We start from the raw sequence: 20,000 nt of genomic DNA on the forward strand, positions 1-20,000 counted from the left end.
ACACCCCTGCTCTACAGTATATGAGCTATGTGTTCTGTGTTACCTTCCCTCTACAGTATGAGCTATGTGTTCTGTGTTACCTATCCTCTACAGTATATGAGCTATGTGCTCTGTTACCGTCCCTCTACAGTATGAGTTGTTCTGTGTTGCCTTCCCTCTACAGTATATGAGCTATGTGTTCTGTGTTGCCTTTCCTCTACAGTATATGAGCTATGTGTTCTGTGTTGTCTAGAGTTCAGTCTATCGGCCTACAAGAGGAACAAGCACAAGATGGAGCTGGCAGAGAAGGTGGATACGGGGTTTAATCATCACAGTAAGAAGAGACGACAAGCAAGTGAAACCGTGAGTAGCTCCCTCCTACACCCCACTTCAGCACCTGGTCAGAGTCATCAACCATGTCACCTGTCTCAAGACAAGATGACGTGGGGAGCATCTCGGGTCGGATTTCCTCGGACACAGATACAGTCACGAGCACTTTCAATGGATCATTTAGAGTTATTTTAGTCCAGTCTTAATCTGTGTCCAGGAAACCAGTCCTTTAGTGTTTCACTTGTGCCATAATATTACTGTCAACTGACTAAAAATATATATTTTTAAATGCAGTAAGTAATTAGTGAGGTGTGGTCAGAGAGATGCTGACTGTTTGATTAAAGAAACATTTACCCCCACAGTGATGTCCTCCACTCTAAACATTTACCCCCACAGTGATGTCTTCCACTCTAAACATTTACCCCCACAGTGATGTCCTCCACTCTACACATTTACCCCCACAGTGATGTCCTCCACTCTACACATTTACCCCCACAGTGATGTCCTCCACTCTACACATTTACCCCCACAGTGATGTCCTCCACTCTACACATTTACCCCACAGTGATGTCCTCCACTCTACACATTTACCCCCACAGTGATGTCCTCCACCCTACACATTTACCCCACAGTGATGTCCTCCACTCTACACATTTACCCCCACAGTGATGTCCTCCACTCTACACATTTACCCCACAGTGATGTCCTACACATTTACCCCCACAGTGATGTCCACTCTACACATTTACCCCCACAGTGATGTCCTCCACTCTACACATTTACCCCACAGTGATGTCCTCCACTCTACACATTTACCCCCACAGTGATGTCCTCCACCCTACACATTTACCCCCACAGTGATGTCCTCCACTCTACACATTTACCCCCACAGTGATGTCCTCCACTCTACACATTTACCCCCACAGTGATGTCCTCCACCCTACACATTTACCCCCACAGTGATGTCCTCCACTCTACACATTTACCCCACAGTGATGTCCTACATATTTACCCCACAGTGATGTCCTCCACTCTACACATTTACCCCCACAGTGATGTCCTCCACTCTACACATTTACCCCACAGTGATGTCCTCCACTCTACACATTTACCCCACAGTGATGTCCTCCACTCTACACATTTACCCCACAGTGATGTCCTACATATTTACCCCACAGTGATGTCCTCCACTCTACACATTTACCCCACAGTGATGTCCTCCACTCTACACATTTACCCCACAGTGATGTCCTCCACTCTACACATTTACCCCCACAGTGATGTCCTCCACTCTACACATTTACCCCACAGTGATAACCTCCACTCTACACATTTACCCCCACAGTGATGTCCTCCACCCTACACATTTACCCCACAGTGATGTCCTACATATTTACCCCACAGTGATGTCCTCCACTCTACACATTTACCCCACAGTGATGTCCTCCACTCTACACATTTACCCCACAGTGATGTTCTCCACTCTACACATTTACCCCCACAGTGATGTCCTCCAATCTACACCTTTACCCCCACAGTGATGTCCTCCACATTTACCCCCACAGTGATGTCCTCCACTCTACACATTTACCCCCACAGTGATGTCCTCCAATCTACACATTTACCCCACAGTGATGTCCTCCAATCTACACATTTATCCCCACAGTGATGTCCTCCACTCTACACATTTACCCCACAGTGATGTCCTACATATTTACCCCACAGTGATGTCCTCCACTCTACACATTTACCCCCACAGTGATGTCCTCTACACATTTACCCCCACAGTGATGTCCTCCACTCTACACATTTACCCCCACAGTGAATTCCTCCACTCTACACATTTACCGCCACAGTGATGTCCTCCACTCTACACATTTACCCCCACAGTGATGTCCTCTACACATTTACCCCCACAGTGATGTCCTCCACCCTACACATTTACCCCCACAGTGATGTCCTCCACTCTACACATTTACCCCCACAGTGATGTCCTCCACTCTACACATTTACCCCCACAGTGATGTCCTCCACCCTACACATTTACCCCCACAGTGATGTCCTCCACTCTACACATTTACCCCCACAGTGCTGTCCTCCACTCTACACATTTACCCCCACAGTGATGTCCTCCACCCTACACATTTACCCCCACAGTGATGTCCTCCACTCTACACATTTACCCCACAGTGATGTCCTCCACACTACACATTTACCCCCACAGTGATGTCCTCCACTCTACACATTTACCCCCACAGTGATGTCCTCCACCCTACACATTTACCCCCACAGTGATGTCCTCCACTCTACACATTTACCCCCACAGTGATGTCCTCCACTCTACACATTTACCCCACAGTGATGTCCTCCACTCTACACATTTACCCCCACAGTGATGTCCTCCACTCTACACATTTACCCCATAGTGATGTCCTACATATTTACCCCACAGTGATGTCCTCCACTCTACACATTTACCCCCACAGTGATGTCCTCCACTCTACACATTTACCCCACAGTGATGTCCTCCACTCTACACATTTACCCCACAGTGATGTCCTCCACTCTACACATTTACCCCACAGTGATGTCCTCCACTCTACACATTTACCCCCACAGTGATGTCCTCCACTCTACACATTTACCCCACAGTGATGTCCTCCACTCTACACATTTACCCCCACAGTGATGTCCTCCACTCTACACATTTACCCCCACAGTGATGTCCTCCACTCTACACATTTACCCCCACAGTGATGTCCTCCACTCTACACATTTACCCCACAGTGATGTCCTCCACTCTACACATTTACCCCACAGTGATGTCCTCCACTCTACACATTTACCCCACAGTGATGTCCTCCACTCTACACATTTACCCCACAGTGATGTCCTCCACTCTACACATTTACCCCACAGTGATGTCCTCCACTCTACACATTTACCCCAAAGTGAAGTTCTCCACTCTACACATTTACCCCCACAGTGATGTCCTCCAATCTACACCTTTACCCCACAGTGATGTCCTCCACTCTACACATTTACCCCCACAGTGATGTCCTCTACACATTTACCCCCAAAGTGAAGTCCTCCAATCTACACATTTACCCCCACAGTGAATTCCTCCACTCTACACATTTACCCCCACAGTGATGTCCTCTACACATTTACCCCCACAGTGATGTCCTCCACCCTACACATTTACCCCCACAGTGATGTCCTCCACTCTACACATTTACCCCCACAGTGATGTCCTCCACTCTACACATTTACCCCCACAGTGATGTCCTCCACTCTACACATTTACCCCCACAGTGATGTCCTCCACTCTACACATTTACCCCCACAGTGATGTCCTCCACCCTACACATTTACCCCCACAGTGATGTCCTCCACTCTACACATTTACCCCCACAGTGCTGTCCTCCACTCTACACATTTACCCCCACAGTGATGTCCTCCACTCTACACATTTACCCCCACAGTGATGTCCTCCACTCTACACATTTACCCCCACAGTGCTGTCCTCCACTCTACACATTTACCCCCACAGTGATGTCCTCCACTCTACACATTTACCCCACAGTGATGTCCTCCACTCTACACATTTACCCCACAGTGATGTCCTCCACACTACACATTTACCCCCACAGTGATGTCCTCCACTCTACACATTTACCCCCACAGTGATGTCCTCCACCCTACACATTTACCCCCACAGTGATGTCCTCCACTCTACACATTTACCCCCACAGTGATGTCCTCCACTCTACACATTTACCCCACAGTGATGTCCTCCACTCTACACATTTACCCCCACAGTGATGTCCTCCACTCTACACATTTACCCCATAGTGATGTCCTACATATTTACCCCACAGTGATGTCCTCCACTCTACACATTTACCCCCACAGTGATGTCCTCCACTCTACACATTTACCCCACAGTGATGTCCTCCACTCTACACATTTACCCCACAGTGATGTCCTCCACTCTACACATTTACCCCCACAGTGATGTCCTCCACTCTACACATTTACCCCACAGTGATGTCCTCCACTCTACACATTTACCCCCACAGTGATGTCCTCCACTCTACACATTTACCCCCACAGTGATGTCCTCCACTCTACACATTTACCCCCACAGTGATGTCCTCCACTCTACACATTTACCCCACAGTGATGTCCTCCACTCTACACATTTACCCCACAGTGATGTCCTCCACTCTACACATTTACCCCACAGTGATGTCCTCCACTCTACACATTTACCCCACAGTGATGTCCTCCACTCTACACATTTACCCCACAGTGATGTTCTCCACTCTACACATTTACCCCCACAGTGATGTCCTCCAATCTACACCTTTACCCCCACAGTGATGTCCTCCACATTTACCCCACAGTCATGTCCTCCACTCTAAACATTTACCCCCACAGTGATGTCCTCCACTCTACACATTTACCCCCACAGTGATGTCCTCCAATCTACACATTTACCCCCACAGTGATGTCCTCCACTCTACACATTTACCTCCACAGTGATGTCCTCCACTCTACACATTTACCCCCACAGTGATGTCCTCCACTCTACACATTTACCCACACAGTGATGTCCTCCACCCTACACATTTACCCCCACAGTGATGTCCTCCACTCTACACATTTACCCCACAGTGATGTCCTCCACTCTACACATTTACCCCCACAGTGATGTCCTCCACTCTACACATTTACCCCCACAGTGATGTCCTCCACCCTACACATTTACCCCCACAGTGATGTCCTCCACTCTACACATTTACCCCCACAGTGATGTCCTCCACTCTACACATTTACCCCACAGTGATGCCCTCCACTCTACACATTTACCCCCACAGTGATGTCCTCCACTCTACACATTTACCCCACAGTGATGTCCTACATATTTACCCCACAGTGATGTCCTCCACTCTACACATTTACCCCACAGTGATGTCCTCCACTCTACACATTTACCCCACAGTGATGTTCTCCACTCTACACATTTACCCCCACAGTGATGTCCTCCATTCTACACCTTTACCCCCACAGTGATGTCCTCCACATTTACCCCACAGTGATGTCCTCCACTCTAAACATTTACCCCCACAGTGATGTCCTCCACTCTACACATTTACCCCCACAGTGATGTCCTCCAATCTACACATTTACCCCCACAGTGATGTCCTCCACTCTACACATTTACCCCCACAGTGATGTCCTCCACTCTACACATTTACCCCCACAGTGATGTCCTCCACTCTACACATTTACCCCCACAGTGATGTCCTCCACCCTACACATTTACCCCCACAGTGATGTCCTCCACTCTACACATTTACCCCCACAGTGATGTCCTCCACTCTACACATTTACCCCACAGTGATGTCCTCCACACTACACATTTACCCCCACAGTGATGTCCTCCACTCTACACATTTACCCCCACAGTGATGTCCTCCACCCTACACATTTACCCCCACAGTGATGTCCTCCACTCTACACATTTACCCCCACAGTGATGTCCTCCACTCTACACATTTACCCCACAGTGATGTCCTCCACTCTACACATTTACCCCCACAGTGATGTCCTCCACTCTACACATTTACCCCATAGTGATGTCCTACATATTTACCCCACAGTGATGTCCTCCACTCTACACATTTACCCCCACAGTGATGTCCTCCACTCTACACATTTACCCCACAGTGATGTCCTCCACTCTACACATTTACCCCACAGTGATGTCCTCCACTCTACACATTTACCCCACAGTGATGTCCTCCACTCTACACATTTACCCCCACAGTGATGTCCTCCACTCTACACATTTACCCCACAGTGATGTCCTCCACTCTACACATTTACCCCCACAGTGATGTCCTCCACTCTACACATTTACCCCCACAGTGATGTCCTCCACTCTACACATTTACCCCCACAGTGATGTCCTCCACTCTACACATTTACCCCACAGTGATGTCCTCCACTCTACACATTTACCCCACAGTGATGTCCTCCACTCTACACATTTACCCCACAGTGATGTCCTCCACTCTACACATTTACCCCACAGTGATGTCCTCCACTCTACACATTTACCCCACAGTGATGTTCTCCACTCTACACATTTACCCCCACAGTGATGTCCTCCAATCTACACCTTTACCCCACAGTGATGTCCTCCACTCTACACATTTACCCCCACAGTGATGTCCTCTACACATTTACCCCCACAGTGATGTCCTCCACCCTACACATTTACCCCCACAGTGATGTCCTCCACTCTACACATTTACCCCCACAGTGATGTCCTCCACTCTACACATTTACCCCCACAGTGATGTCCTCCACTCTACACATTTACCCCCACAGTGATGTCCTCCACTCTACACATTTACCCCCACAGTGATGTCCTCCACCCTACACATTTACCCCCACAGTGATGTCCTCCACTCTACACATTTACCCCCACAGTGCTGTCCTCCACTCTACACATTTACCCCCACAGTGATGTCCTCCACCCTACACATTTACCCCCACAGTGATGTCCTCCACTCTACACATTTACCCCACAGTGATGTCCTCCACACTACACATTTACCCCCACAGTGATGTCCTCCACTCTACACATTTACCCCCACAGTGATGTCCTCCACCCTACACATTTACCCCCACAGTGATGTCCTCCACTCTACACATTTACCCCCACAGTGATGTCCTCCACTCTACACATTTACCCCACAGTGATGTCCTCCACTCTACACATTTACCCCCACAGTGATGTCCTCCACTCTACACATTTACCCCATAGTGATGTCCTACATATTTACCCCACAGTGATGTCCTCCACTCTACACATTTACCCCCACAGTGATGTCCTCCACTCTACACATTTACCCCACAGTGATGTCCTCCACTCTACACATTTACCCCACAGTGATGTCCTCCACTCTACACATTTACCCCACAGTGATGTCCTCCACTCTACACATTTACCCCCACAGTGATGTCCTCCACTCTACACATTTACCCCACAGTGATGTCCTCCACTCTACACATTTACCCCCACAGTGATGTCCTCCACTCTACACATTTACCCCCACAGTGATGTCCTCCACTCTACACATTTACCCCCACAGTGATGTCCTCCACTCTACACATTTACCCCACAGTGATGTCCTCCACTCTACACATTTACCCCACAGTGATGTCCTCCACTCTACACATTTACCCCACAGGGATGTCCTCCACTCTACACATTTACCCCACAGTGATGTCCTCCACTCTACACATTTACCCCACAGTGATGTCCTCCACTCTACACATTTACCCCACAGTAATGTCCTCCACTCTACACATTTACCCCACAGTGATGTTCTCCACTCTACACATTTACCCCCACAGTGATGTCCTCCAATCTACACCTTTACCCCCACAGTGATGTCCTCCACATTTACCCCACAGTCATGTCCTCCACTCTAAACATTTACCCCCACAGTGATGTCCTCCACTCTACACATTTACCCCCACAGTGATGTCCTCCAATCTACACATTTACCCCCACAGTGATGTCCTCCACTCTACACATTTACCCCCACAGTGATGTCCTCCACTCTACACATTTACCCCCACAGTGATGTCCTCCACTCTACACATTTACCCCCACAGTGATGTCCTCCACCCTACACATTTACCCCCACAGTGATGTCCTCCACTCTACACATTTACCCCACAGTGATGTCCTCCACTCTACACATTTACCCCCACAGTGATGTCCTCCACTCTACACATTTACCCCCACAGTGATGTCCTCCACCCTACACATTTACCCCCACAGTGATGTCCTCCACTCTACACATTTACCCCCACAGTGATGTCCTCCACTCTACACATTTACCCCACAGTGATGTCCTCCACTCTACACATTTACCCCCACAGTGATGTCCTCCACTCTACACATTTACCCCACAGTGATGTCCTACATATTTACCCCACAGTGATGTCCTCCACTCTACACATTTACCCCACAGTGATGTCCTCCACTCTACACATTTACCCCACAGTGATGTTCTCCACTCTACACATTTACCCCCACAGTGATGTCCTCCAATCTACACATTTACCCCCACAGTGATGTCCTCCACATTTACCCCACAGTGATGTCCTCCACTCTACACATTTACCCCCACAGTGATGTCCTCCAATCTACACATTTACCCCCACAGTGATGTCCTCCACTCTACACATTTACCCCCACAGTGATGTCCTCCACTCTACACATTTACCCCCACAGTGATGTCCTCCACTCTACACCTTTACCCCCACAGTGATGTCCTCCAATCTACACATTTACCCCCACAGTGATGTCCTCCACTCTACACATTTACTCCACAGTGATGTCCTCCAATCTACACATTTACCCCACAGTGATGTCCTCCAATCTACACATTTACCCCCACAGTGAGGTCCTCCACTCTACACATTTACCCCACAGTGATGTCCTACATATTTACCCCACAGTGATGTCCTCCACTCTACACATTTACCCCCACAGTGATGTCCTCTACACATTTACCCCCACAGTGATGTCCTCCACTCTACACATTTACCCCCACAGTGATGTCCTCCACTCTACACATTTACCCCCACAGTGAATTCCTCCACTCTACACATTTACCGCCACAGTGATGTCCTCCACTCTAATACATTTACCCCCACAGTGATGTCCTCTACACATTTACCCCCACAGTGATGTCCTCCACCCTACACATTTACCCCCACAGTGATGTCCTCCACTCTACACATTTACCCCCACAGTGATGTCTTCCACTCTACACATTTACCCCCACAGTGATGTCCTCCACTCTACACATTTACCCCCACAGTGATGTCCTCCACTCTACACATTTACCCCCACAGTGATGTCCTCCACTCTACACATTTACCCCCACAGTGATGTCCTCCACCCTACACATTTACCCCCACAGTGATGTCCTCCACTCTACACATTTACCCCCACAGTGATGTCCTCCACTCTACACATTTACCCCCACAGTGCTGTCCTCCACCCTACACATTTACCCCCACAGTGATGTCCTCCACTCTACACATTTACCCCCACAGTGATGTCCTCCACTCTACACATTTACCCCCACAGTGATGTCCTCCACTCTACACATTTACCCCCACAGTGATGTCCTCCACCCTACACATTTACCCCCACAGTGATGTCCTCCACTCTACACATTTACCCCACAGTGATGTCCTCCACTCTACACATTTACCCCCACAGTGATGTCCTCCACTCTACACATTTACCCCCACAGTGATGTCCTCCACCCTACACATTTACCCCCACAGTGATGTCCTCCACTCTACACATTTACCCCCACAGTGATGTCCTCCACTCTACACATTTACCCCACAGTGATGTCCTCCACTCTACACATTTACCCCCACAGTGATGTCCTCCACTCTACACATTTACCCCACAGTGATGTCCTACATATTTACCCCACAGTGATGTCCTCCACTCTACACATTTACCCCACAGTGATGTCCTCCACTCTACACATTTACCCCACAGTGATGTTCTCCACTCTACACATTTACCCCACAGTGATGTCCTACATATTTACCCCACAGTGATGTCCTCCACTCTACACATTTACCCCACAGTGATGTCCTCCACTCTACACATTTACCCCACAGTGATGTTCTCCACTCTACACATTTACCCCCACAGTGATGTCCTCCAATCTACACATTTACCCCCACAGTGATGTCCTCCACATTTACCCCACAGTGATGTCCTCCACTCTACACATTTACCCCCACAGTGATGTCCTCCAATCTACACATTTACCCCCACAGTGATGTCCTCCACTCTACACATTTACCCCCACAGTGATGTCCTCCACTCTACACATTTACCCCCACAGTGATGTCCTCCACTCTACACATTTACCCCCACAGTGATGTCCTCCAATCTACACATTTACCCCCACAGTGAGGTCCTCCACTCTACACATTTACCCCACAGTGATGTCCTACATATTTACCCCACAGTGATGTCCTCCACTCTACACATTTACCCCCACAGTGATGTCCTCTACACATTTACCCCCACAGTGATGTCCTCCACTCTACACATTTACCCCCACAGTGATGTCCTCCACTCTACACATTTACCCCCACAGTGAATTCCTCCACTCTACACATTTACCGCCACAGTGATGTCCTCCACTCTAATACATTTACCCCCACAGTGATGTCCTCTACACATTTACCCCCACAGTGATGTCCTCCACCCTACACATTTACCCCCACAGTGATGTCCTCCACTCTACACATTTACCCCCACAGTGATGTCTTCCACTCTACACATTTACCCCCACAGTGATGTCCTCCACTCTACACATTTACCCCCACAGTGATGTCCTCCACTCTACACATTTACCCCCACAGTGATGTCCTCCACTCTACACATTTACCCCCACAGTGATGTCCTCCACCCTACACATTTACCCCCACAGTGATGTCCTCCACTCTACACATTTACCCCCACAGTGCTGTCCTCCACTCTACACATTTACCCCCACAGTGCTGTCCTCCACCCTACACATTTACCCCCACAGTGATGTCCTCCACTCTACACATTTACCCCACAGTGATGTCCTCCACTCTACACATTTACCCCCACAGTGATGTCCTCCACTCTACACATTTACCCCCACAGTGATGTCCTCCACTCTACACATTTACCCCCACAGTGATGTCCTCCACTCTACACATGTACCCCCACAGTGATGTCCTCCACCCTACACATTTACCCCCACAGTGATGTCCTCCACTCTACACATTTACCCCCACAGTGATGTCCTCCACCCTACACATTTACCCCACAGTGATGTCCTCCACTCTACACATTTACCCCCACAGTGATGTCCTCCGCTCTACACATTTACCCCCACAGTGATGTCCTCCACTCTACACATTTACCCCCACAGTGATGTCCTCCACTCTACACATTTACCCCCACAGTGATGTCCTCCACATTTACCCCCACAGTGATGTCCTCCACCCTACACATTTACCCCCACAGTGATGTCCTCCACTCTACACATTTACCCCCACAGTAATGTCCTCCACCCTACACATTTACCCCACAGTGATGTCCTCCACTCTACACATTTACCCCCACAGTGATGTCCTCCACTCTACACATTTACCCCCACAGTGATGTCCTCCACTCTACACATTTACCCCCACAGTGATGTCCTCCACATTTACCCCCACAGTGATGTCCTCCACCCTACACATTTACCCCCACAGTGATGTCCTCCACTCTACACATCCAGTCCTAAATCCAATGTCCTCCTGTAATCCAAGGTGCTGCCAGATGACTATGTTGAGGAAACCACACACACACACACACACACACACACACACACACATACAGTCCTGTAATCTGATGTCTGCCAGATGACTATGTTGAGGAAACTATACACACACACACACACACACACACACACACACACACACCCAGTCCTGTAATCTGTATTCCGCCAGATGCCGATGGGAGGGAACCCACAGTATAATGGTGACCTGGAGATATGAGGGTGTGGAGACCTCAATTACTCACAAAGACATCAGACACTCATAGTTACACAGACACACACACACACACACACACACACACACACACACACACACACACACACTGAATTCTTGCAATGAGACAACTAAACGTAGAAGGTGTTTAAAATGACCGTCCCTTTCGTTGACCGCCACGTTCTCAGACACACAACGAGGGAGAGGCCATGCAGATGGGCAGTAGTAGCTGTCGTTACATAAACACTATGAAGTAGCTTTCTCTCTTAATAGTGCCACTGTGTCTCCGTGCTCCTCTGACACTCTGTCCCCGTGCTCAAGAGCTCCCAAGGTAACCTGCCTAAATGACTATAGCATGACTATCTGTAGCCATGAAATGTATTTGAAAAGGCTGGTCATGGCTCACGTCAACACCATTATCCCAGAAACCCTGGACCCACTCCAATTCACATACCTCCCCCACAGATCCACAGATGATGCAATCTGTATTGCACTCCACACTTCCCTCTCCCATCTGGACAAGAGGAATATCTATATGTGAGAATGCTGTTTATTGACTACAGCTCAGCGTTCAACACCATAGTAACCGCCAAGCTCGTCAATAAGCTAAGGACCCTGGGACTAAACACCTCCCTCTACAACTGGATCCTGGACTTCTTGACGGGCCGCCCCTAGGTGGTGAGGGTAGATAGCAACACTAACACAACACTGACCTTAAACACTGGAGCTCCCCAGGGGTGCGTGCTCAGTCCCCTCCTGTACTCCTTGTTCACCCACGACTCCAACACCATCATTAAGTTTGCTGATGACACGACAGGGGTAGGGGCCTGATCACAGACAACGATGAGACAGCCTACAGGGAGGAGGTCAGAGGACTGGCATTGTGGTGCCAGGACAACAACCTCTCCCTCAACGTGAGCAAGACGAAGGAGTTGATCGTGGAGTACAGGAAAAGGAGGGCTAGGCATGCCCCCATCCACATCGATGGGGCTGTAGTGGAGCAGGTGAACAGCTTCAAGTTCCTCGGTTTCCACATCACTAAGGAATTAAGCACACCAACGTGAATAGGGCACAACAACGCCTCTTCCCCCTCAGCAGGCTGAAAAGATTTGGGCCTCAGATCCTCAAAGTTCTACAGCTGCACCATCTGGAGCATCTTGACTGACTGCATCACCGCCTGGTATGGCAACTGCTTGGCATCTGACCGCAAGGCACTACAGAGGGTAGTACGTACGGCCCAGTACATCACTGGCGCCAAGCTTCCTGACATCCAGGACCTCTATACCAGGCGGTGTCAGAGGAAGGCCCTAAAAAGACTCCAGCAACACCAGGTGGCTTCTGAAATGGTCAAAGACTTTTCTCTGCTACTGCACGGCAAGCGGTACCAATACACCAAGTCTGGAACCAACAGGACCCTGAACAGCTTCTACCCCCAAGCCATAAGACTGCTAAACACACACACACACACGCACGCGCGCGCGCACACACACACACACACTTCCTGCTAAACTGAACAAAAAAGAGAAACGCAACATGCAACAATTTCAAATATTTTACCGAAGTTACAGTTCATATAAGGAAATCCGTCAATTTAAGTAAGGCCCTTTAATCAGGCCCTAATTGATGGATTTCACATGGGCCTGTGAGGGCATAGGCCCACCCACTTGGGAGCCGGCCAGGCCCAGCCAATCAGAATGAGTTTTTACCCGCCAAAGGGCTTTATTATAGACAGAAATACTTCTCAGCACCCCCCCCCCCAACCCTCATCAGAAGATCCCGCTTGTGAAGAAGCCAGATGTGGAGGTCCTGGGCTGGCCTGTTTTCCAAATTGGTAGAGAATTGAACGTTAAATTCTCTGGCAACAGCTCTGGTGGATATTTCTACAGTCAGTATGCCAATTGCACGCTCCCTCAACTTGACACATCTGTGGTATTGTGTTGTGTGACAAAACTGCACATTTTTGTGTGGCCTTTTATTGTCCCAAGCAGAAGGTGCACCTGTGTAATGATCATGCTGTTTAAATCAGCTTCTTGATATGCCACATCTGTCAGATGGATGGATTATCTTGGCAAAGGAGAAATGTTCACTAACGAGGATGTAAACAAAGTTTTGCACAAAATTTAAGAGAAATTTAAAAAAAAATGTGCGTATCTTTTATTTGACCATGTTGCGTTTATATTTTTATTCTGTGTGTGTGTATATATATATATATATATATATATATATATATATATATAATTACACACACAGAATAATAAATTAAATATATATATATATATATATATATATATATGATGATGACAGCTTTGCACATTTCTTGGCATTCTCTCAACCAGCTTCATGAGGTAGTCACCTGGAATGCATTTCAAATAACAGGTGTGCCTTGATAATTTGTGGACTTTCTTTTCTTAATGCGTCCATATTAATGGAGTCCATATTATGGCAAGAACAGCTCAAATAAGCAAAGAGAAACAACAGTCCATCATTACTTTAAGACATGAATGTCATTCAATACAATATATCAAGAACTTTGAAAGTTTCTTCAAGTGCTATCACAAAAACCCTCAAGCGCTTGGATGAAGCTGGCTCTCATGAGGACCACCACAGGAAATGAAGACCCAGAGTTACCTCTGCTGCAGAGAATAAGTTCATTAGAGTTACCAGCCTCAGAAATTGCAGCCCAAATAAATGCTTCACTGAGTTCAAGTAACAGACACATCTCAACATCAACTGTTCAGAGGAGAATCAGGCCTTCATGGTCGAATTGCTGCAAAGAACACTACTAAAGAACACCAATAAGAAGAAGAGACTTGCTTGGGCCAAGAAACACGAGCAATGGACATTAGACTGGTGGAAATCTGTCATTTTGGTCTGATGAGTCTAAATTTGAGATTTTTGTTTCCAACCGCTGTGTCTTTGTGAGACGCAGAGTAGGTGAACGGATGATCTCTGCATGTGTGGTTCCCACCGTGAAGCATGGAGGAGGAGGTGTGATGGTGTGGGGCTGGTGACACTGTCAGTGATTTATTTAGAATTCAAGGCACACTTAACCAGCATGGCCTCCACAGCACTCTGCAGTGATACGCCATCCCAACTGGTTTGAGCTTAGTGGGACTATCATTTGTTTATCAACAGGACAATGACCCAACACCTCCAGGCTGTGTAAGGGCTATATGACCAAGAAGGAGAGTGATGGAGTGCTGCATCAGATGACCTGGCCTCTACAATTACCCGACCTCAACCAATTGAAATGGTTTGGGATGGACCGCGGAGTGAAGGAAAAGCAGCCAACAAGTGCTCAGCATATGTGGGAACTCCTTCAAGACTGTTGGAAAAGCATTCCTCGTGAAGCTGGTTGAGAGAATGAGAATGAAGTAGGTGTGTCCAAACCTTTGACTGTAATGGAATTGCGTTCCATTTTGTTCCATTTTTGGACACATCCATGGTAGCTAGCAATCTACACCCTACACAACTGACATGGTAGCTAGCAATCTACACCCTACACAACTGACATGGTAGCTAGCAATCTACACCCTACACAACTGACATGGTAGCTAGCAATCTACACCCTATACAACTGACATGGTAGCTAGCAATCTACACCCTATACAACTGACATGGTAGCTAGCAATCTACACCCTATACAACTGACATGGTAGCTAGCAATCTACACCCTATACAACTGACATGGTAGCTAGCAATCTACACCCTACACAACTGACATGGTAGCTAGCAATCTACACCCTATAAAACTGACATGGTAGCTAGCAATCTACACCCTATACAACTGACATGGTAGCTAGCAATCTACACCCTATACAACTGACATGGTAGCTAGCAATCTACACCCTATACAACTGACATGGTAGCTAGCAATCTACACCCTATACAACTGACTTGGTAGCTAGCAATCTACACCCTATACCACTGACATGGTAGCTAGCAATCTACACCCTATACAATTGACATGGTAGCTAGCAATCTACACCCTATACAACTGACATGGCAGCTAGCAATCTACACCCTATACAACTGACATGGCAGCTAGCAATCTACACCCTATACAACTGACATGGTAGCTAGCAATCTACACCCTATACAACTGACATGATAGCTAGCAATCTACACCCTATACAACTGACATGGTAGATAGCAATCTACACCCTATACAACTGACATGGTAGCTAGCAATCTACACCCTATACAACTGACATGGTAGCTAGCAATCTACACCCTATACAACTGACATGGCAGCTAGCAATCTACACCCTATACAACTGACATGGTAGCTAGCAATCTACACCCTATACAACTGACATGGTAGCTAGCAATCTACACCCTATACAACTGACATGGTAGCTAGCAATCTACACCCTATACAACTGACATGGTAGCTAGCAATCTACACCCTATACAACTGACATGGCAGCTAGCAATCTACACCCTATACAACTGACATGGTAGCTAGCAATCTACACCCTATACAACTGACATGGTAGCTAGCAATCTACACCCTATACAACTGACATGGTAGCTAGCAATCTACACCCTACACAACTGACATGGTAGCTAGCAATCTACACCCTATACAACTGACATGGTAGCTAGCAATCTACACCCTATACAACTGACATGGTAGCTAGCAATCTACACCCTATACAACTGACATGGCAGCTAGCAATCTACACCCTATACAACTGACATGGTAGCTAGCAATCTACACCCTATACAACTGACATGGTAGCTAGCAATCTACACCCTATACAACTGACATGGTAGCTAGCAATCTACACCCTATACAACTGACATGGCGATTGAGGCAGTTCACTTGTAGTTTTCCCCCACATACTAGGTCTATGTTATTGTTTACCAAGTTAACATTATGATTCATCAGAATTAAGTTTGATTAATCCTGAACTATTCAAAGAAGAGAGAATTCATTGAACAGAGAGAACTGTATTAGGTGTGTTGTTTGTTGGCTAGTGGAGGTGTCAGTTGGCTAGTGGAGGTGTCTGTTGGATAGTGGAGGTGTCAGTTGGCTAGTGGAGGTGTCAGTTGGCTAGTGGAGGTGTCATAGAGGACTAGTTTTGAAAAGGGTTTTCGATTTGCTTTCCTAGGCTCCTCCCCTGGCTCCTCCTCCGTAATGTTGTAGCCTAAACCTACTGGATAGTTCATATGTCGTGGTGCTCTGCTTTCCCATGGCAGGATTGAGGCCTAGTTGAGCAACCATGAGATGATGACAATCAGTTGGTGGCTGCACCAGACTGTCGTTGTTGTAGAAGTATTAAAACAATGTCAATTTAGTCCATTTTTACGGTTTTGAGTTTTTACTTAACAATACAGTAGGTTATTTTTGCGATCATATCCTTTAAAAAAAAAATTGAACTTGAACTTTATAGCACACCAATTCAAAACAGCTTCCATTTGAGGAATCTAGTGCTGTGAATATGAGCTGTGTCAGAATGTGTTTTTAAGAGAGAGAGAGAGAGAGAGTGAGTGCGTAGAGTTTGTACTCAGAGAACCGTGTTGATTTCATTAAAAAAATTTGATTTCAGCTGGTCTGGTTCTGATTTTCATACAGCAATGTTATTATGTCTCTGTGTTTGCCAAGCCATAAAAATGTTCCCATTTTTTAATTTCTCTCTGATTTAAAATAAAGAAAACAAAATCTGAGACACAAACACCTGTTCCACATGTGAAAACCATGCGGATTACGGACAGAGAAGAGTGGAACTTTTAGAAATTGAATTGCACATAACTAATAATATCTTACTTTAATAGATTTTGACATACTTTTGGTCATGTAGTGTATGTGGACCAGATCCCACTCATTGCTCATGGATCTGTGCTGTAGCAGCACACAAGTAGAATTCAAATGCATGCTGGCCCGGGCACGCCCTGAGCCTGTGAAGTGAGCGCTACTGGAGCGGGCGAGAAGGCCGTCTCTTCAGCCTTCGGGAATGTCGCACCACGCTCCAGTCAAATTGGGCTCCACTCCTTGCTCTGCTCAAATACTCTGATGTGGACACCTGCTCGTCGAACATCTCATTCCAAAATCATGGGCATTAAAAATGGAGTTGGTCCCTTTGCTGTTATAACAGCCTCCACTGTTCTGGGAAGGCTTTCCACTAGATGTTGGAATATTGCTGCGGGAACATAATTCATTATTTGTACCCCTTTTTCTCCCCAATTTAGTGGTATCCAATTGGTAGTTAGTCTTGTCCTATCGCTGCAACTCCTGTGCGGACTCGGGAGAGGCGAAGGTTGGGAGCCGTGAGTCCTCCGAAACACAACCCAGCGAAGCCGCACTGCTTCTTGACACAATGCCTGCTTTACCCGGAAGCCAGCCGTACCGGATAAAACACCGTACACCTTGCGACCGTGTCAGCGTGCACTGCGCCTGGCCCGCCACAGGAGTCGCTAGAGCGCGATGGGACAAGAACATCCCTGCCGGCCAAACCCTCCCCTAACCCGGACGACGCTGGGACAAACCCTCCCCTAACCCGGACGACGCTGGGCCAAACCCTCCCCTAACCCAGACAACACTCGGGCCAATTGTGCGCCGCCCCATGGGTCTTCCAGTCACGGACGGCTGCGACAGAGCCTGAACTCAAACCAGGATCGCTAGTGGCACAGCTAGCACTGCGATGCAGAGCCTTAGACCGCTGCGCCACATGGGAGGCCTTGTGTGCATCAACGGGCGTGGTTGAAATAGCAGAATCCACTAATATGAAGGGTGGTCCGCATACTTTAGTATGTATAGTGTATCTGACGTTCAAGAAAGGTTGGACTAAAATCCTTATGATCTACAGCATAATGTCCATGTATCTTTTGAAAAGAAGCTGTCTTTGCCTGATACATGTTCAGTCTGATGTGAGACGGCTGGCTGTTAGTGAGGAGTACCTGGAGACTGTTGGCTGTTAGTGAGGAGTCCCTGGAGACTGCTGGCTGTTAGTGAGGAGTCCCTGGAGACTGCTGGCTGTTAGTGAGGAGTCCCTGGAGACTGCTGGCTGTTAGTGAGGAGACTGTTGGCTGTTAGTGAGGAGTCCCTGGAGACTGTTGGCGAGGAGTCCCTGGAGACTGTTGGTTTAATACAATGTGTTTCTGTACAGGGTTTGTTTTGCAAAGGCTTGAGTCTGAATCTTTAAACACAGGTTCTCACACACAGACAGACAGACAGACACGGGGAGAGAGAGAGAGTCTGTGGAAGAGCGATTCATCATGCCATCCACCGGCCTTTCCCTCGGCTCCAATTCACCAACAAGCCCCTTCCAAAGAAAAACCCAATCAGTGAAGGAAAACAAACGGTTCAGAAGAACAACAGAGAATGAACAGTTGAAAAATTTGAGAGGAGAGAAGGATAAATTATTTCCTGATCGTGTTAATGTTGAACCTGGGTCCATTTCAATGGACTATTCCCATGTCTGGCGGTCGAGGAAAGATGTCTGAGCAAAATATGCTCGTTCCTATGTTTAGAACGTCTAGAAGTCTTTGAGCTAAGCATGATCGATTGAGTTTGCCTTGGCCATAGCGTTCACACACTTCATGTTTTATGGAGAGAGGGATATTGTCAGCCACTGTATGTATAGTCACCACCATGCTTAAGAGACCTACTGTTGGATAGAACCTCTGTACGTTATGTCTACTCAATTATATTGATTTAATTTGATCGTTATTCTGATCATTTTAAAGGTGAATCCTAACATCTGCTTGATTCGATTTTGAACTTAGCCCTTGATTTCAATGGGGAGACTTAGTTAAAAGTTGACCTCTGGTGGGAGTTAAGATTCACCTTTTAATGGGCCTTGTTTTCCTCTTGGAGTCGGTGTGTGAATGAATGTTTTCTGAGTCGCCCGATCTTGTTTTCCCTTTAGGAGAATGGATCAGGGTTGCTGGACACGGTGGGAGCGATCGTAGTGGACAGAGAAGGGAACGTGGCTGCTGCAGTGTCCAGTGGGGGTTTAGCCATGAAACACCCAGGCAGGGTGGGACAGGTACAGTAACCATGTCTTCTGGGTGGGACAGGGACAGGGACAGTAACCATGTCC

General features: G+C 47.5%; 1 protein-coding gene across 1 annotated transcript in view; it reads left to right on the forward strand.

Annotated features, from left to right (window-relative positions):
- LOC139367824 (taspase, threonine aspartase, 1) overlaps positions 1-20,000 on the forward strand; it is an 84,192-nt gene that overhangs the window by 3,153 nt on the left and 61,039 nt on the right. Inside the window, exons 2-3 of the mRNA XM_071106163.1 lie at positions 233-342; positions 19,827-19,946. Coding sequence (XP_070962264.1) covers positions 233-342; positions 19,827-19,946 — 230 coding nt within the window. The remainder of the gene's footprint in view (positions 1-232; positions 343-19,826; positions 19,947-20,000) is intronic.

Source organism: Oncorhynchus clarkii, chromosome 16, assembly GCF_045791955.1.
Source record: "Oncorhynchus clarkii lewisi isolate Uvic-CL-2024 chromosome 16, UVic_Ocla_1.0, whole genome shotgun sequence".
Taxonomy (NCBI): Eukaryota; Metazoa; Chordata; class Actinopteri; order Salmoniformes; family Salmonidae; genus Oncorhynchus; species Oncorhynchus clarkii.